Here is a 20,835-nt window from a genome sequence, read left to right as displayed (position 1 = left end):
ATTAACAATGAATAAATAAACACAGGAGTGAAAACTTTGAGCCAAATAAAAAGCATTTGTTTAAATAATTAATCCCACTATTACGCAAAATTTGAGTTGCCATTTGACCAAATCATTTTTAAATACAGTTTTAACACACTCCAGTTATCACTCATATTTATATTTTTCTGATGCTGTTAATGACTTTATGAGTCATTGACACAGGCATTGATAGCCATGAAGTGCTAGTAGGGGGACAGTATCACTTTATTCTACTGCTTTATTTTTTAACCTTGAATGCTTGCTGCTTGTATGTGATGTGTCATGCAATGTGATATATAAATTAACCTTGTTCAGCCCATTATTGCTGCTGAATAGAAGTAACATCCGTAGAAGGTAGAAATAAAGTGCAAACCATATTTATTTTAACATATATCACAACAGCGAGACTACACTACTGAAGGTCATCAATGATCTGATAGTGGACACTGAAGAAATGTGCTCAGTTCTGCTGCTCCTGGATCTCAGTGCATCCTGGGAAACAGACTGAGGCACTGGGTCGGGTATCCAGCCTGCTTCACAATGGTTCTTATCATATCTGTCAAACAGAAAGTTCTGATGTATATAATTATGTTTCATCTTATTTTACAAATTAAGGTGTGCCAAAAGGTTCAGTTTCAGGCCCAGTTCTAATATGTTTCTACACACTGCCCCTGGAGTACACCGCACACATATCCTGTTTTTAAGTTTCACACGGATACTCACATGCACCTTATTTGGTTCCTGGTATTTCCAGTTTACTCAACGACGGCCTGTACAAAGTCAAAGACGACAGAAACTCTTCTTCACTTGAACTCTACCCAATTTCTCTAAAATCCTGTCCTAAAACAAACTTTTATAAAGAGCCTTTCATGATTTTACCTCTTCCTTTCAAAGTCACATAAATTTCAGTGGTTTTAATCTTTATGCACTATTTTACTTTGTGAAGCATTTTATTACAAGATTGCAAAAAGTACTACAGCAACATACAACTAATGATTGATATAGGAAATATATTATCACTTTTTTAATGATGTGGATTTGTCATAACCTGAATTTAAAGATCATAGCAAAATCCAAGTCCTTAATTTATTAATGTATTCTACCTCATTGCACAATAACACAAGCAATTACAGAGCAAAAATAATTTCAGTAATCAGCTTGGGAATTTAAAAAACACCCTAAATATACAATTAAATGTGAGATTAAGTCCCAGCTGATGCAAAAAAAGCTTCACATTTAATTTCCACCACTTTCTTTTCAGATCCAGCAGACATGTCCTCAGAGAAATGACTGGATGTTTCCCGTTACAACTTGCCAGCAAATGTTTTGAATTGCTAACTCTAGTTGTCACACATAAGAATGCTTATTGTCAAAATTGGTGTTACTGAAAGATTGCTAAAAGATGTGGCAACAGAGCACCAGGAAAACCAGTGTGTAGATATACAGTACATGCAGAGGGATTCAGACCTGAAACAAAAACTGTGTTCCTCAGGCTTGTATTGTGGATAAAGCTACATGTATCCACAAACTTTATTGATGCAAACATTAACACAATTTTTTAAGTACTTCAGAAGTTCAAGAATTACTAAATGGAAAGTAATTAGGTTTTTAAAAGTATACTTACATTTGATTACATCTTTCTTGGATTGATTACTCACTTGTTCCTTGTTAAAGTGTCTCATTTCCAGATCTTTATACTTTAAAACGGCGACTGCTCTTCAGGCCATTAACACATTCAGGATGAAGATAAACAGGATCCTATTGGGGGCTGCTTTGGAGGTGGTATTATGTTGGGAGAGGGGCTCTGAGAGCTGGCTAACTGATTGTGTACTGTGACAGGATGAACACAACACTGCATTATTCAGCTGCACCTGCCAGACTCCTAAACCTTAGTGACTGGCAAGATGGTGACAGGACACCATCTTCCCTGAGCTTTCAAGTATCCTGTGATCCAGCGGAGGAGAGCAACCAGATGTTGCTGGACTTACAAAACATGTTTAGTGCGATACACTACACGGTGAAGAAAAAAGCTTATATATAACCCAGACATATCAGTCTTAACAAGTAAAAGTTTATTGGAATGATACATTTTGCAAAATATTACTTTCTGTATATATTTTTTTTAACATACTCATTGTGTTCTAAGGGTAGCTGTCAAGTTCTCCAGAGGGTAAGATAGTTAAGACTGTCAAAGGCAAGGATATACAGTATTGTTTCCCAAAAGGTACAATAAACTACACAATCACTGTACCCAGGTCATGAGGAAAAGATTAATGTTCTGTTTTTTTCTTTTTCTTTTTTTTTTGAAAAAACAATTAGAAAATATGAAACACAAAACATCTTCGATGTAAAAAGTATTATGTCTGAAAGAATGGGTGTGTGGAAACCTGATGAAAGTTGAAGGCAAACACAAGAGTAAAACTCAAAATTAGCGTTTGATAGTGTTTAGATGACAGAAGAGAATTAAAGACAGTTCACAAAGATGTTTAGCGCGGGAAACGAAACCGATTAAAAAAAAAAAAAAAAAAAAAAAAAAAGCAATGGGATGGCCTCGGTGTCTGAGGTGGATCAAACGGTGTCGCTTTCTATCCATCCATGATTTATTCACTTGTCAGAACATAAATTTAACAGATATTACATGTGCTCTCTTTGACGCGATATCGTCTCTTAAAAGGTTCAAATAATTAGCACAAATCAATTAAATAGGAGATGGAACAAGGGTGTGACATGTGCTTCACTATTTGCAAAAGACTGAACAAGTTGGTGGGTGATCCGCTGCACTGCTCAAACGCCACGCTTTGCAAACCAAAAAGGGTCGACGGAAACGAGACCTTCGGCTGTGGAAACGATTTCTCAAACGTCTCGGGGACACGTCTTGGCGTCGGGTTGCTTTACCACACGCAAGAAAGCTCACCCGAGAAACACATCGAGAAAGACATTTCCCAACAGCGCTAAGATATTCCCATTAGACATTCAGAAGGTATCCTGCTCTCAATTACATTAAAGAGACTACCTAAAAGACTATTCCAGCCAACTGAAATGTTTAGTTGAAAAACATTCTCAAAAATGTCATGTTATAACAAGACTTTCTGACAAATTGATGCACATTAAACAATTCACAGAAGCTTTTCAGTGAAATGGACAAAGTTTAGCACCTCGGGCCTAAGGGTGGTGTGGGTAAGGACGGGACGGACATCCTTCATCAAAACCACGACGACGTGTTCAGTCAACAAACCAGCAATAAGATTTGTTCTGCGATTGTCTTGCATCCACAGAAATAAACTTGGCAAAAGGGGACAGCTTTTAGGATCGCTTCCTTAGTTTAATGTGTTACATAGAAAGCTTGAGAACACAAACACTCCAATGTCAATAGTCCCAAAAATCTGGTTGGATTTGCAAATTTATCTGAAGTTGTTACATTTATGATATATATACAAGAGAAAGGGGGAATGGAAAATAAATTTATCAAAGTGAGAAGCAGAACCTCAGTGACCATTATCTGCAAACTGTTTCCCTACAACTGAATGGTGACCAGAGCCCAGAAGAACTTTCCAACACGTTTACCCGGCCGGGCCTGTTCAACCTACAGCCCAGGGTCCATCGTAATAGTGAAGCCTGTTATCCATTGTCTCGGCACAAAAAAGAATAATGCTCTGCCATCGGTCTCTAAAAGTGTTACTGTACAAAAATAACATGCACATTTTGCTGAAACGTTTTGCTACTTTTTTGCGTATTAAAATCCACCACTGTCAAAGTTACATACAGAAAACTTTCTCAGTTTATTCTCAGTTTGCAAATTTGGCAGAATTTATAGATATATTTATATATATATATAAATTCTATATATATAAATACATATATATACATTTTATTGAGAGAGAGAGAGAGACAGAGGGAGGGAAACAGAGGGAGAGACAGAGGGAGAGAGTGAAAGAGGGAGAAAGAGAGAGAGAAAGAGAGGAGTGTGACCACAATGTTAGTTGATGCTAAATCACAGCTTTAAACCCAACTTTGAGCACTAAATAACACACGAGCACAGATCAACATTAGAGGACAAAATGATCACCAATAGGATTTGTAAAATGTTCTAATAAATTCAGCTAAGAGAAAGACAGACTTAAATGCAGACCTCATGTTTTTACCATTTTCCACAGGTCCCACACGTGGAGCGGGACCTCAAAGTTTTCTGTAATAAATCATTTTCTCTCTGAGCAAAGATGTCACCACCGCTTCATCTGTAGGCAGTGAACCATCAGCCACCCAATAATCGTGCTGCACTAAGCAGAACAAGGCAGGAGCAGAGACTTCTTGAGCTTTAAACCTAAGGGCGGCGCGGGCGGACGCCGGCGTGGCCGCAGATCGGAGCAGATAGACGCTTTCGACACAGTTTTCCAACCAGTTGGCATTACGATAGGCACATCTGTTGGACTTGGTATTGCTTGGACAAATTCAGGATAAAAAGATGGAAGGGGAGGAGGAGGTGGGGGGAGGGGGGAGACAGGGTGACCACATACAACAATCACTCATCGAGAAGCTTGTAGAAGGGGCCCACTTTAAAAAAGGAGACGAGCGAATTCAGTACCTTAACAGAAAATGTATCGGCCTGCAAAGGCTGAAAACAGGTCGTTACGACCGTCGGAAAGATACGAGAACAACCGGACAGTCGCAACCTGCATCTGTCGTCCTCGACCCGCAAACACAGGAGGGATAAATAAAAAACTGGTAACAGCTGAGAAACAATCAGAAAAGGCAACACTGCTGGTTCTGTTGGATCTTTTGTCAATATGCCTACCTTTCGACTGGGGGGAGAAGGGGGGCGGGGGGGCGGGGTTGGGGATTTTACATTGTTGTCGTCATTACAGATAAGCAAGTTAGCAGTTCACCCTAGCGCTTCCTTTCTTCTGACCTCCTTTTACTGTCTAAACACACGTCTCTCTCTCTGCAACTCATTGTTGGAATCTAGAATTCGGCAAACTCCTTTGCACACTTCTCTGTGAAGGAGACTCTGATTTCCTCTTCCTCGTAGTCGTCGAAGTTGCTTGTGTCACCAGGGCCTCTGCATTTGGGAATAAAGGGAGCTTCCACCTAGAAAACACAGGGAGAAAAAAAATCAAAGAATTAGAACGATGCAGTGTGGCCTCACAGGGAATACTAAAGTCATTTCTTGCACCATAAATTACTGAATGGCGCCGGCGCAGACCCCAGGACATAAGAGACTATTAAAAACATATTCACATGCACATATTCATTTATAGTTCTGCATGATAAAGATGAAAATGAAGGCGTAATATGATCAAGAAATTCTGCTTGGAATCTTGGCAGAATTGCAACAGTGCATTACTGTTACTGTGCTCATGTATTGCTGTTGTTTTCCCCGAAGCCAAGTCTTCCATTTCCAATTCATCAGGTATTTTTGTACATTATCAAGCTTTCAGTTCAAAAGATGCACAAAGATCAAATGCCTAAACTTGGTGCATTTGAGCATTTAGCATGAAAAGACAATATTGATACCAAAACTAGGATTAAGCATGTTTTTTTTTTTTTAAATGTAGCTGCCTGCCTGCCTTGATAGAGAGATCCCTTTAGGTTCTGTAGTTTTGTCTGATGAATCTTTAAAAAGTCAGTACATTTTAATTCTGTGAGGCTGATATTTCAACTGTTTTCCATTTCGTCAAATAGGAATTTAGTTTTTACACAAATAATTCTCAGCATGTGAGCATCTGTTTCGCATTCCTAACTTGAGACGAACACTTCGCTTGCTAGCTTTTAAGAAGTGACAAGAGGGAAAACATGTTTTGAGTGCTTCGCCGTGTGACAAACAGTTAAGTGCGAAAGACGTTTTCCTTTGTCTGCATCTCTTTTCTCCTGCCCTCCGGCTCCATTTGTGCACATTACTGCTGTATGGCTGGCTGGCCTCTCACCTTCCTCTGGTAGATGGCGATCCAATCAGTGGTGGAAAACCACTTGTGGCCCTTGATATCATTGACTCCATTCCTGAGGTTACCGAAGCGCTTGGTCAGGTCCACCTGCAGCAAGTTTCTCAACAGATCCTTCAGGTCTGAGCTGAAGTGGGAGGGAAAACGAACCTGCAGCCAGGAAGAACAGAGCGAGTGAGTGTGAGTGTGTGTGTGTGTGAGCGAGCATTTTGTACATCTTGTTATATTCTGCCATTTTGAGTTAGCACCAGTCTGTGAGGACTGTCATCCCATGAGTGGTACTAATAGTTTCACTTCTCTCACCACTGCCGAGTTAAAACAATCCACAAATTTGATGTCGGACGTTTGGGATGTTAGCCATGTTCGCAAACACAACGCTGGGGAAAGCAAAGGGCTGCAACGGCACGAGATGTTCATGGAACGATAAACGCCTTAGAAAATAACACCGTGTGCCACCACTGTCATTATTATTAATCATTATTATAATTAACAACTGCTCATAAAAAGGAAGCGCAACCATTTCTTTAGTTGAATGATCACGTTGTTAGGAGTTTTTTTTTTAAAAGAGATAAAAAGCCTTCCCTTTGAAAATAAACGAGAAAGCTCTACATCGCCTATCTGAAAAGACACTGGGAGGAAAAAAAAAACCAGATTCAGAAATAAATCCAAATGTATTTCCCTTAATGGCAGAGAAAAAGTATATAAATTATGTTTGAAACTTGAATTAGATGATTGGGGCAGCATTTACTTCTCAGGCAGGTTTATGATGATAAACACAACCATGACAAAACGATCATGCAATCATAATAAGTAATATAACTAAAGCGTAACAGCACAGATGGTGGAGGTTGTATCACATACGTAATGTAACAGCAGGGTTTAACTTGAGGACAACTCATCTATTGCTGCAGAGGACGACGAGAACCAGAGGAACCCAACCTGATCCTGTGGGGCAGGAACCTAAAATAGTCCCATGTTACTGATTTGATATTATTTTTTTTCGGGGGGTGATGACGGTCAGTGATTTCCGTCTCATTCCTGTGTGTGTGTGTGTGTGTGTGTGTGTGTGAGTCAAAGCTCCCAGTGTGCTGTCTGACAGGCAGTTGAGGAGCAGCAGCAGCTCTCTATTCGTCTTTTTATAAAACGGGTAATGAGCAAATGTCTTCGGTGTGAAAGCAATGCCGTTTGAAACGACGGCTGACCGCGAAATAGGAAACTGATGTAATTCTAGCACGCCATCGACTTGTTTTATGTCACTCGCTAGGATCACGTGACAAAATCATTCGCTGGAACATAAATGCAAAACATAAATGTAAATGCAAATAACCCACAACATCACCACAACCCTTTTCAATTCAATCAAGACTAATGAACTGTGACAATACCGTCACTGGTGGGCCAAACTCACCTTCCCCGATACAATCTTCTCATAAATCTGAATCGGTTGGTCTGCAAAGAAGGGGGGGTAACCAGCAGCCATCTCATATATAAGCACTCCTAGAGCCCACCAGTCCACTGCTTTATTGTAACCCTGTAAAAAGAAAAGGAAAGAGGAGGGTGAGATGTGTCCTCAAACATAACCCCACAGACAGCTGACGGACAGAGAGCATCACGTTTGAACTTAAGCTGACAAAGAAATGATTTTCCTTAATGAAGTCTCATCAGATCCCCTCCCTGCAGTGCCGAAAAATATGAGCACATACCTTACTAAGGATGATTTCCGGTGCCAAGTATTCCGGGGTCCCACAAAGCGTCCAGGTCCGACCCTTCACTCTTTTTGCAAATCCAAAATCTGTAACCTGTGAAACAGAACACGTTATTCTGAGCAGCCACTACAAACTGTAAAAGAAATAAAAATCCAGAATGACCATCAAAAGATGGAATCCTTGCCTGTATGTAACCTTGTTGGTCGATGAGCAAGTTCTCTGGCTTCAGATCTCGGTAAATGAGATCCAGCGAGTGAAGGTATTCAAAGGTCAGAACAATCTGGGCGGCGTAGAAGCGGGCGTGTGGTTCACTACAAAACAGATGGCGCACAATGTTGACAGTCAACCGGCAGAAGGAACAAAAGAATTCCCGAGGAACGTCAACCTACCTGAATCTACCGATTCTCCGCAAGTGAGAGAACATTTCACCCCCGGGTACGTATTCCATGATCATGTACAGGTTGCTGTTGTCCTACAGAGAGAGGAGCACGGGCTCAGGCAAACGCACAATGACAAGATGAACACAATCAGAAGACAAACACAAGTTCTGCTTGCATACCTTGAAGGAGTGCTCCAGTCGCACCAGGAAGGGAAAGCTGACGGCCTGCAGGATCCGTTTCTCATTAAGCGTGTGTTCGATCTGCTTCAGCTTCACCACCTGCGGTTCGAGTTAGAAGCATAAAACCAAGCAATTCAACAGAGAATCCCAGCTTCATTTAAATCAGACACGAGCTGGAACAGTGGTGACACACTGCAGAGATTGTTTCTGAAAGACCCCAAATGATCCTAAACTTGAAGAAAATGCAACTCTGGTGCAACAAAATCTAACAAAATTTTATCTGTGAAGTCAGAGAGGACACAGAACCGTAGCACGACACTGAAGATGACTTACGGTTTATAGTACAATTATATTACAAACTCACACTCCACTCTGACATCTGGCCGTGTACTTCTTATTAAACACTGATTATTCTTCTCCACTTTAAAGTTTAGACATTAAGAACCTCATAGTAATAATATCCATAATAAGTCAGTGTGTAATAATCACTTTCTCACAAATGATTCATCATCATCATGTCAGAAGTAGTGTTCGCTTCGTGAATATATTGTCTGAGAGGACTTTACCTTCTGTTTGTCAAGTATTTTCATGGCAAAATGCTGACTGGACTCTTTGTGTTTCACCAGCATGACTCGACCAAACGAACCAGTGCCCAACGTCTTCAAGCGCTCAAAGTGGTCCAACGCCGCGGTTTGCTGAGAGGGAAAACGAGGGCGTTATGATGAGGAAAAGGCACACAAGTCACCAATAACAAATCCGTATGACACTTTTTCTGTCTGACTGACTAAACAAAAGATGTTACATCAAAAACCAGGATTCCCCCTACTCATCAGCATGTGATCAGTTTGAACTACACTGTCGTTATCCAACTCAAAGACACTTTGCCGTACATTCTGCAGGGGCCTCAGAGCCTCTGCACCCCCCAAACAATAAATAAATCAATAAGAACTCAAATAAAATGTACTGACATGCCAATAGGTGGTTCCAAAAAGACTATTGCTGAAAGGTCAGTGAGTTATTATTTAATTTTACTGAGAACATTAGCCCAGCAGAGGGTGCAATGTCCCTCCAAAATAAACAGGACGTTTGTTCATGGGCATGACATTCTCCTGTGACAGTGAATACACATGTAAAAACGGAAGTCCACTCAAAATTTACACTATTGTTACACTAAGCTGTCTCAGCATACACAAATAAAGGTAATATTTACAGAAGTACAATGAGTGTGTTAGAGAAGCACGGATCCAGCTATGAGCACATTTCCTTATAAACACATGGTAAGAAAATCTGGGCCTGTTAAAAACATGTTCAGTTTTTCACAATTAAATTTAAACACAATTTAAATATATATAAAAAGGTTTTCAGGAAAAATATTCATCATTTTATGAGTTTTGGCCCTAAAAGCCTCATCTGATACAAATCAAAGAATGGGCCCAAGTTCAACATGTAACCATGGAGACAAAAAAAATAAACAAGAAAAATACCCGAATAGCAAAAGGTTGTTTGTTGTAGGCATAAATTTACGAGGGAAAAGATTTGCTGCAGGATCAAATGAGCCTCCATCAGACTTGAAACAGAAAAAATAAAATAATAAAATAAGCTAAAATACAACTTCAGTGTTCCTGTGGAAATGCAGCAGAGACTACATCCACTGGAGGGCGCCCTTTCCCACAAGCCCCTCATTTCATTTGATTTAGATAATACAGGTACTGTAGTAATAATACCATAAAATAATGTTGCATTGACCAGAAAAGATTACATATTTTTATTAAGTAATTAAAATTTCTCTCACCTGTGCTGGATTCTCCCATTTCTTCAGGAAATCTTCTTTGGCTTTGGCGAGAAACTCCTTCACTGTAATTAGAAATGAAGTGACATTCATGAAGAGTTCAACAACCATCATTATAACTTTGACCTTTGAAAATTCACCTTGTTCACTTATTAAAGCCCAGAAACATCTACATTTGGTGTTCCTCAAGAATGAATAAGGTAGTTCTGGTGAGAAACTCCAGAAAATGAACCTGATGTCTTCAGTGTTCGAGACTCAAACTGTTTTGACCTCAACCATGACATGTGGGCTGAATATACAAGAAAAATGCGGCTGGACTAGTGAGTTCAATGAATGCTAAAATCTAAACACCAAGATACAAGCAGTTTCGCATAGAGAGGAGCAATTCACAAACGAGAAGGGCTGCCAGACAAATCATTACTAAATTACGATTTTGACCCCCCCCCCCACACACACACACACAATCTCATTTCAGAACGACTGCAATTTGTCCGCATTTTATTTCATGAGCTGCATCACAAACAAATGGGGCTACTTTTGTCAAGGGAATCCAAACACTACCCAACGCAGCACTGACGTCCCGTTCTCCCTTGACCAATGACAACACAGCGTTGGGCATTTCAAATGAGACAGAAATGCAATTGGGTGTGTGAGAGAGAGAGGTCACAAAGAAAGTGCATTAAACATTTAAATTTTGGGGGGAAAAAAATTGTGCTGGAAAGCCATGATCTCAATCCTAAGCAGAGCTTTTTCCAGAATTATGCAGCCCTACAAACGAGTAATGATCATTTCATTGATTCCTTCTTGTAACACCGCACTGATATCACAAAGGTGGAGTGAACCACTTTTAGAAGCCATTTAGCACAGATCATTTAATCATCTGTACGAAGCATCTTTTCTTGAATGCAACAGTGGCTATGAACACAATCAGCTGGTGAAAACTGAATTTCCTTCCAAAAATACAAAGAAGGAAAACAAAAGGACATTTATAGAAAGATGATTCCATAAATTTATTTGATGCTTTTCACTCCCCTGGCAGTGAAGAATAAACCCCGTTGGATTTCAGGCAAACCAAGCCAACAAATGAAAATGTTTAGTCGTACTTGACAGATTTTGGGGTACATTAGTGACTAAAATCGTCACTCCAAGAGTCCTTTAAAATACCACATTTTTAATGGTACCAGAATTCCGACTTGAGAACAGGCCTGTAACAGTAAAAAGAATCCAGCAATACTCATGGAAAACTTGGAAGAATCATTTCTGGAGATGGATTATTTATCAGAATGCCAATTCCAAGGACAAAGCAAAAGCAACCCAGTAACATCTTACACAACCCAGAGCGATAAAGCCAGTCAACCCACCAAACTTGTGAAGGAGTTGTGAATGAAGTCATTGAATTCTGCCCAGCTGTTACATAAAACTTACAAAAGCTGGAACCACATGTACTGGCGTCTTTGGTGGGGTCAGAGGGGAGGATAACAAGCTATTTTTAGAGTCTGAATTCTTTTATTATATGTATGGCCAGTGTTATCAGACATTTAAATAGTTCTAGAGGAATAAAAATATAAAATATGGGTGCCAAGACTGCAGTTAGCAAATGAGAACCCTCTACATCTGGTCTCATACACTTCTTATACATCCACACACATACATGCAATTATACTGTAGACCTAAAGTGGTACGCCTGTGGGCTGACTTTGACAGCCTGGCACACAGCGTCATATGCAGTGGTTAGTTTTCGTTGGACTAATCACAGTTCTCTGTGGGAACATGTAGATAACCAGTCCTTCCTCATTCCTCTTTAACGTATGTATTCTAGTGGAGGACAGCAGATGACCGAGCAGATGAGCACACGGCTTTCTGTCCTCTTAGCACAGGATACAAGAAGGTCAAGGTTGAAAGCATGTGCTGTCTATAAAAGGGAGTAGTTTCAAATAGAGATAGTGAATAATTTCATAGTTAAACAAGAATCAATGCAGTCACAGACTGCAACAGCCTCCGAAACCCCTGAATTCAAAATTTTATCCTGACATACTTTCATAGGTCAAAGATCGTGCTCTGACTACTTTCATAGATCGAAGCACTAGCTTTGATCTACGGTCTTACTCACACTGGCCTTCTCCCTCGTTTTTCTATCTTATCCAGTTTCGGAATGTACAAAAGTTAAAATTTGACCTTGATCTAGTTTTCTCAAGGTCATCATCTCATTTTCATCCCCTTTGCTGCCCGAGTAATGTGCTTTTAGTTTCATCTTTCTATCAGCAATGGTTGTGAAGATATTTGGTGGACTAACGAACGGACAGACGGACGAAGGGACTAACAGACAAACACACGAATGCTGACAATTTCAATACATCACCGCTTTGAAGCTAGATGTAATTATTCTTATTTTATGAATGACAAAAACAGCATACATAAACCATGCTAAGCCTTTTAGGATCAACTGGAAAGTTTCCATTTGCTATGCCAACAGTCTATAAGGTTAAACTAAAGACAGGAAGCCATCAATGGTGACCAACATTAGAATATTGATTATTCAAAGTAGACACTCTCACTCACAAGTTTCTCATGAAAACATGCAATCATCTCTCACAGACAGGCACACACTTAAAGGAACCACACAAAGGTTTAATCCTGACCCAGCTGATGTGATTTCCTGATAATTCTCCAAAGACCAGCAGCTCCAACAATAGGATGGGAGAAAGCCAGCAAGAACGGCAAAAGACCAAAGTTCGCATAAACATGTTGAGAGCGCTGCTGCTCCCAAAAGAGAGCGATTGAAGCAGACTGATAAACAGTGAGGAAACATTTCCTGTAAAAGCTCAATTTCCACTTCCAAACATGAAAAAAAATCCTAAATAGAATAATTCCTGTCATAATCTGGAGCAGGTCGGGGGAAAATGTAGTAAAAACATTCTTAATTAAATCACCAGTCGTCTGAATAGACTTCATTTTTTCTCTCAGATTTAGGAGGATCGGCTGCCATGGCGACAAGTATATCTGATTTACTAAGGCTCAACACCTCAACTCTCCTATGAACCCAACGTCCTCACCATCTGGGATGGCTAGGGGTACCTCTGGTGCTGCGCCATCTGCTGAGCGCGACCCTGATTCAGTTGAGCGCGAGGATGACTCCCTCTTCCCTGCATGTCTTCTGGAGCTCTTCCTGTCACACATCAGCTCTGTAACGTCTCCCCTGTTCTTCTTCCTTGACCGCAATCACTGACTCATGACCTGAACTCCCCCTCTGAGTGCACTGCGGTCAGAATCAGCGGTCCCACTCATCCAAACAGACCAGACGGATGTCTTGTTGTTGACGGGGAGCCTTCAGTCTGTCCTGAGTGTTGGGTTTGCTGGGGACCGAGTTCAGAGAGTAGTGTTCATACCCAATGGAGTCAAGTTTAGCAGGGACACGACTGCTGCCATTACACTCCCACAGAGCAATTAGACCCTTGCTTTGGTTTGTATCAATATTTATCTTGTGGACTCTCTGCTGTTCCCTCCCATGTCACACTCACGCACACACACACTATATATATATATTGATCTGAACAGGGGCACAGCCATTGGTGGGAGGGGCGTAACATGTTAGCTGATATATTCATCCAACCCAGAGAGAAAGTCAGACAGAAAACTCGACCTAATTTCAGACCCTTGAGATGAACTAGATGCATCGAGCTGTAAATAAAACTTCCCCTAATTAACAGAACTACAAACAGTCACCTGGGTTGAAAAACTTTAAGAGCTGATCTGGTTGTTTCCAAAAACGTGAAAAAAAAAAAAGCCTCTCTCACAAGACAGTGGCGATGGAGAAACGCTCGAACCACAGCAAAACTTGTCTCCTGGCGCAAATGCATCAGAGTCCGTAGTGCCAGGGCTGAATCGATCTACCCTAAAATCAATGGTGCATCTATCTTCTGGGCCCCGCTGGCCCACTCTGGAGCAGGAACACAGGGGTTATATTAGGGAGAGCTGACCGACATTCGGCTTTGATTCGCGCCAAACCTGGTCCCAGTGGACGCCAGGTCTTTTTCCAGACCCCACGCTCACATGTGATGAATAAGAAATCAGAATGAGAGCTCATTTTAACTGCAACAGTATTTTCAGTTGTGATATGAGAGATAATGTGAAGCCATAAATTTAATACAGCTGATATCATCATTTAAAAGCATGGACTTACAAACAGAACCACTGATAGAAAGTGAATTTGCATCTTTGACCTGAAACAGAATGGTCTCATTGAGTTAAAAACCAACTGAAGGGTAAGGTTGCTCGTAAACAGAGTTGTTGATCATGTGCCTCTTCCACCGCTTCTTTTCTTATCGAAAGTAATGTTGCTTCATTTATCTAACTGTACTTGTTTTAAGACTTTACAGATGATTTGTGTCACCATGACTGCTGTTTTGCTTGTGATCTGCTTTTTTTTTAACTGTTAAATAGAGAGGAAGGGGTCTTCTATTAGGTCTTGGCAGCTGATTGAAAACTAAATTGAAATACAGTATTTTCCGCACTATAAGGCGCGCCTAAAAGCCTTCAATTTTCTCAAAAACCAAGAGTGCGCCTTATAATCCAGTGCGCCTTATAGTGCGGAAAGTACTGCAATTGAAAATCTGCATTTAGAAATGTGAACTGTCATGATCTTTCTCCAGTCAGTTAATGCGATTAATTATTTCACCAACGCACACAGTTTATGGTCATGACCTGGCCCTGAACACATCGTGTTCAATCACCGTCCTCTTCCTCATCCAATCAGTGTTCTTCATTTCAGGTGTATGCAGAGCAGCAAACACGAGGGCAAACACTGACTTGACCTATACGTCTCACCCAGAGCAGCTCATATCGAACAGGAATACCATCTGTCGTATGGACACATTCTCGCTTCCGGTACAATGACACAAAGCAAAAAAACAAAACAAAACTAACAAACACATTAACAAAAAAAACGTTCAAATATCAACGAAAAAAATTTCAGCACACCAAGGTAACAATCAATTTGTTTAATCACTTTAGACTTCAGACTATGACGAGAGCATGACTAAAAAAAAAAGGAGATCAACAAATGAGTGAGAGCTTCTTCTGTGCAGCTGTCAGTAACACACACACACACACACACACACACACACACACACACACACACACACACACACACACACTTACAAATACCACATGACATGCAAACAATACAAGAAGCTTGAAAGAAGTTACTAATGCACTTACCATAAGTATATACATGCAAATCTAAAGTATTCTATGTGTTATTACATATTTATTGTAGATTTATTACGCTCTGCTCTCTTCATCATCCTCAGTGTGGTCACTGCCTTGACTTTAACTGTGATTTGGGTGTTTTAAGATATTCTGGTACCAGGTCCAGGTTGGGTAGTGACTGCTAGCGCAGCAAAGCTTTTGAAGACAGATATTTTTGGCCCTGGTCTGTCCCTCCAAATGAATTGTAGGGGAATATTCAAGTGCAGACATTTCTAGAGAAGTGGGCAGACAGCGTAGTAGTAGTGGTGGTAGAAGGTTAAACCTTTACATATGTAGTGGCTATCTGGTTCAAAATCAACAGAGTAATCTTTATGACTTATTTTTTTATAACAAGAGACATTTAGAAAGCACACAACTGACACTTACACAAAGAACCCCCAACATATACAACATTATCATCCTATTACATAGCCTTTATTCCTTCCTTGAGCCTTATCGTATTGTGTTGGAAAAACTGTCATATGGAAAAGATAACAAAAGTTAGCATCATCTTTCCATGGAGTTCTCAGAAACTAGAATTTGTAGAAAATTTGGAAGACCAAAAGGCACAATGCAATATTTTCTGCACTGTAAGGCGTACTGGATTATAAGGCACACCTTCAATGAATTGCCTATTTTAAAGCTTTTTTCATATTTAAGTTGCACTGGATTATAAGACACACTCTCAGTTTTTGAAAAGATTAATTAAAGGCTTTCAGGTGTGCCTCATAGTGCAGAAAATACTGTACTTGTTATGGTTAAAATAAGTGCTATAAATCTGGTTTGGCAAGTATGTACTGCCTGGACAGAGATGTACCAGACCAAAAAAAAAAAGATTCCATGGGGAGTATCAGTGACTGTTAACACCATGGTTATCCTGCCTGTTTGTTGCTGTAAGATCCAACCAGGAACTGTTCTTCCTTTTCCAATCACTGAACTCTAACCTCGGTTTTGTGTTGCTTTGTGCAAGATTTGTATCTCAGGATTTTTCCCTGACAGTATCTCAGCTTGCCAACTTGCCAGTTCAGTGCTTAAAGCTTATCTGAAGTTGCTGATTGGAATTTGAACACCAAGATCAATGGAAATCAATGCAGGAATACTGTATAACAAAGCTCCTCTGATTGTATACAGGAAGTGATGAACGATCCACACACAAACCTTCCTGCGTTACACAAACCAGCTGCCAGAGTGGGTCATGAACCACACAGATATTTATAGACAGTCACACTTTGACAGGGTGCCATTCCTTAATAAAACTGAATTTACAAGACAAAGTTCAATACAACAACCTCTTGTCTCATCACAATCTGACCACAGCCTGATACAGATGTTTAAGAAGTTTGTCATGTTGAAGAAAATAAACTCCCAGGCTGTCACATGTGCACACAGTCAAGAGGCAACAACGTGTTTCAATAAGTTAATTACAAAACCTCATTTCAAATTCAGGCCAATTCAGGCCACACACACAAAATCATACATATCTTATCAGTTGATTAAAATACTGGAAGAACCAACGTCTTCCATCAAATACTCCATCAAAACCAATAACAGTCCAACACAACAAAAACTTTTTGGAATCGGGCAAAAAATGTGAAAGGAACCCAGCCAACGTGTGTGTCCGAGCCCATCCTGTAACCACCTAAGTTGGGAGGGTACAGTAAAGACCACGACCTCATCCCTAACCCCTTCTCCTGTGCCACTTTGATGAAAACTCACTCCAGCAGCAAGCCTCTAGCTCCTCCTGTGGTTGATCGTATCTGCCTTCTCCATAGCGCCTGTGCCTCCGACAGGGGCCAGCTCGGTTAAACATCCTTTCCGTCAGCCTGTGAATAACAGACATCACGCAAGGTAGACCAGCCGGCTGCCAGTGCGGAGTCTCAAAACATGTATGTCCAATTGTACTGTCAGGTGGGAAGTCCAAAATATAGCAATACTGACAAGGTTTTAAGAACAAAAATTTCAAGCTACACTGGACGGCAGTGTTTTCTTTGTGGAGCAACAGAGGCGATGGCCAATTGTACAGCGGCTGGGGTGGACCTTCCTTGCTCCTTCACTTCCTGCTACAGCTCAGTAACTATCCGCCCTGCTTCCTCCTGTGGGTCAGAAATCAGCTTAGTGCACAAACGCAACAGTTCTCTGCACATCTTGTGCAGCACACAAAGTTCACGAGGAACAGTTGTTTCGAGCAAACTCGCACTCCTTTCATTTTTCTGCAGTCACCAAAGCAAGCTACCAGTTGTCATTTGATCTCTTGCTCATCTGTGAAAATTATGTTCCAGGGTGCGTGATCCGGGTCCCTGGTCTGCTGCCTCCAGAGATGAAGATGGCATTTTACATATAGATCATGCAAAAGCACTGTAAAATAAGGACAGTTGTTTACACCGCCTTCGTTTACACAGAACAATGCAATGGCGATATAATGCCGCTACAGCTCACAATTTTAAATAACATTCCGGAGTTTGTTTAGCAAAAAAAAGAGTTAAAGCTACCATCAGCACTGGTGCCTGATGGGATGTTTTTCACATGTCAAACAGCACTTTTTAAACAACAAAATGACATCACAACGACAATCATTTACCGTCCCTGTTAAAAGGTGGCCGAACTTATCCTCTCTTTGGAGAGTAAGGAGCTCAGGATGTCACGTTGTAGCTCACTGTAGCTTAGTGGTATTTAAATATTCCATTTGTGGATTGCACACACAATAAATGGTCGACGTATCACACCCTGTCCTGCGCTACCAACCGTCCAGCATGTGCGTTTACACAGAAGTCTGCTGCAGGACAGAGGTGGAACGATGATGAATCGAACCATGAGGCGCCATCGAGATGCAAGTCCTCCCTCGATCAGGCAGCGTAATAAAGGGGGGGGGGGGCTATAGTGGACCATTAAAGATCAGACTGGTATGGATGTGAAGCATGGAATATGAACTTACCTACCAACATAAAAAACGCCCCATCACTGTTTCTAAGGTATGACTCAAAATTTTTATACTTTTTTGAGCTTTGAAACCAAACTCATGAGTAGAACATCTGAAAGCCATGGGCCTTGTTACAGGGGTTAGTACTGATGGGTTAATGTCACAGAGCCAAAGGAGGCCATTCTTCACACATACTCTCCAGCAGCAACAAGGAGCTGACACTCATTTTGCAGATACCCGTTCAGACTTTGCACTCTTGAGTGTTATTTATAGTGCCAGGGCCAGAAACATGAAAAGGGTGCCCTCCCATATCTTACTCACAAAGGCCAGTGCTCCCAATTGTAAAAAAAAAAAAAAAAGAATTTCAGAGCATTTTTATTAAGATGTCATTAGAAAACTATTTTGCCTGATTCAATTCCTATACTTATAAATATTTCTTTTTAATGTCAGAAATAATTAAGAACAAATGAGAATCAAGCAGAAAGGATCAGCACAAAGAGCAGCCGACAAACAGACAAACATGGACACACACACACACACACACACACACACACACACACACACACACACACACACACAGACGTGTCCTTGTTCTAAACACTGCTCATCACATGATATTCAAGAGACTCCTCAACTCCCAAGTTTCTGCCCGGAGAGGATCACCCTCATAAATCATGTGACCCTACCCTGTTGCTTCTTCTTTCTCTGATAACAACCAACTCCACTGGACTATCTTTTATTTGCAGCATGAATGAGTCAAAGCACATTCCTACATTAAGATTCAGCTCATCACTTGGATCATCTCCTTGAAATAAGTGCGTTTCTGATCGTTATTTAATTACGAGGAATATTTCGTACTGTAAAAAGTAGGCAAAACCGACTGTTTATTATTGTTTCCATAACCTAATGAGATGGAATTAAAAAAAAACACATCTAAACAACATGACCCTCTAATAAACTTAAGTCAGTTGCATGTTAGTCACCATCCTCGCTGGTACCTCTGGATATAACCTTGGGCTTTAACTCACGAGTTTCCCCACATAATCAGCAAGGAGAATAAATGACATTCTCCACTGTACCGATGAACATGGCGTCTCCACCGAAAGGATTTCTCAAGTTGAAACACATGACGATCGTGCACGATCACAGTCATGCAAAGCTGTCAACTCAGTCAAGCTAATTCTAGGCGATTCCATTCAAGTCAGACTGGCGTGTTGAACGCAAAGCGACGTAATGTGGTGTCATTGTGGAGGGTCTAGGGGCCTTGACACGATCAGGCTGGGAGTTTACATGTCGGCGCTATTATAGAAAACAGGAAATAATTGCAAAAAATAAAAATTAAAAAATTAAACAAACAGTAGTATGCATGGTGTTGCTACCAGATGCAGTTGCAGGTTAATACTCACCGCTCTCCATCTCATTGCCCTTCTTTGCGGTGGGCGTGTTGCCCATGATGGCAGGTTGATGGTGGGGTCCCTCGGCTCGGACAGTTCTTCTCTAACCAGTCGGTGACTGATGCTACGCCGCTAATGCAGTCGCAAAGCTCAATTCAGCTGACAGCTAGCTACTAGCTAACAGCTGGTAGCATTATTGGCTAGCGAGTGCAAATCTATTTTCTCCAATTCCTCACCTCAGTGTGTTTCGAGAAGTCCAACCAGTCCAAGCAGCTATGAGCAGATAACGCTAAAGCTTTGCTAGGCTAGCAAACGAGCTAATGGCCAATGGTTATTAGCTTTGCAGTGCTAGCTCGTCAATCTCCAAACAAGCACCAGCAGATCAAGACGTCATTTAAGTGTGCTTTATCTCCAAAGACGGTTGGTTCACACAAAATCCAGCCCGGGGCATAAGACCGATCGCAGAACGCTGTTTCCGTCTTTCAAACGAGCTTGCGTTAGCTTGTAGCGATCCTCGCAGTCGTATCCTGGCTTGAGCTAACCAGGTCCAATCTCTCTGTAGACGGGCCCTGTCGGTCGAGACCAGGATAGCCAAAGAGTTGTCCACGTTATTGTTTTTTTATAAAGTATATGATTTCAAATTGATTCATTTCCATTCGTTTCCAGACCCGGATTGATTGCAATGGCTTCTTGTGACCGGCCACCTGGTCGTCGATTCTTAGGATCAACAGACCTATTCCATTAATCTTCAGACTGCACGGGAAACTCCAGTCATCCATCCACCGGGTCCCGCCTCTACCGCACTCTGATTGGCTGCGCGCACAGCTAGTTTTCGGACAGAGGTCGCAACACAAGTATTGATTGGATAAGCGCCAACATATCCAATCATCATCGATGCGATTCGTCTGTCAAATAGGTTGATCCCGCCTCTCGGACTTGCTAGCAACCAACACGCCCATAATTGTAAGTGTTTCGCGTTGCTTATGTGCGAAACACACGTTCATACAGGACCTTCATTAAAAACCGCTAAAGTGCCTTGTAATTACGATCCGGTTTGTACAGCATTGTTCCCAAACCAGTTCGGAAGCCTTAGCCACCCGTCCCCCCCACCGATCTGTGATTGGGTATGACGTTCACCCGGGCTATTTTTAGACAAACGTAAAAAATGTAAGGTGATTTTCAGATATTTGTGTTACAGAGCTGGCATCCCGTTTTGTCCAACCTTACATCAAAATATTTAACCGAGTTCTTCTGTGGCCTGTTAAG

General features: G+C 41.1%; 1 protein-coding gene across 3 annotated transcripts; it reads right to left on the bottom strand.

The window, feature by feature from the left end:
- Nucleotides 1-1,388: 1,388 nt before the first annotated feature.
- On the bottom strand, nucleotides 1,389-20,341 carry LOC137609450 (cAMP-dependent protein kinase catalytic subunit alpha). 3 transcript variants are annotated; one of them, XM_068336470.1, is made up of 10 exons: nucleotides 16,975-17,213; nucleotides 10,015-10,076; nucleotides 8,789-8,917; nucleotides 8,223-8,321; nucleotides 8,053-8,135; nucleotides 7,848-7,974; nucleotides 7,661-7,756; nucleotides 7,366-7,488; nucleotides 5,943-6,107; nucleotides 1,389-5,106 (listed from the first exon to the last, which is right to left on the bottom strand). In XM_068336470.1, the coding sequence occupies exons 1-10, from the start codon at nucleotides 17,096-17,098 to the stop codon at nucleotides 4,981-4,983; spliced, it is 1,134 nt and encodes a 377-aa protein (XP_068192571.1). In that variant the 5' UTR covers nucleotides 17,099-17,213; the 3' UTR covers nucleotides 1,389-4,980. The 3 variants fall into 3 exon arrangements, with proteins under 3 accessions (XP_068192571.1, XP_068192570.1, XP_068192573.1); XM_068336469.1 differs by lacking the exon at nucleotides 16,975-17,213 and adding an exon at nucleotides 13,065-13,720; XM_068336472.1 differs by lacking the exon at nucleotides 16,975-17,213 and adding an exon at nucleotides 19,582-20,341 and having other exon boundaries at nucleotides 1,391-5,106.
- Between the last annotated feature and the right edge of the window lie 494 nt (nucleotides 20,342-20,835).

Source organism: Antennarius striatus, chromosome 16 (assembly GCF_040054535.1).
Source record: "Antennarius striatus isolate MH-2024 chromosome 16, ASM4005453v1, whole genome shotgun sequence".
In the NCBI taxonomy this organism is placed as follows: domain Eukaryota; kingdom Metazoa; phylum Chordata; class Actinopteri; order Lophiiformes; family Antennariidae; genus Antennarius; species Antennarius striatus.
This window is presented reverse-complemented; position numbering and strand designations above follow the sequence as displayed.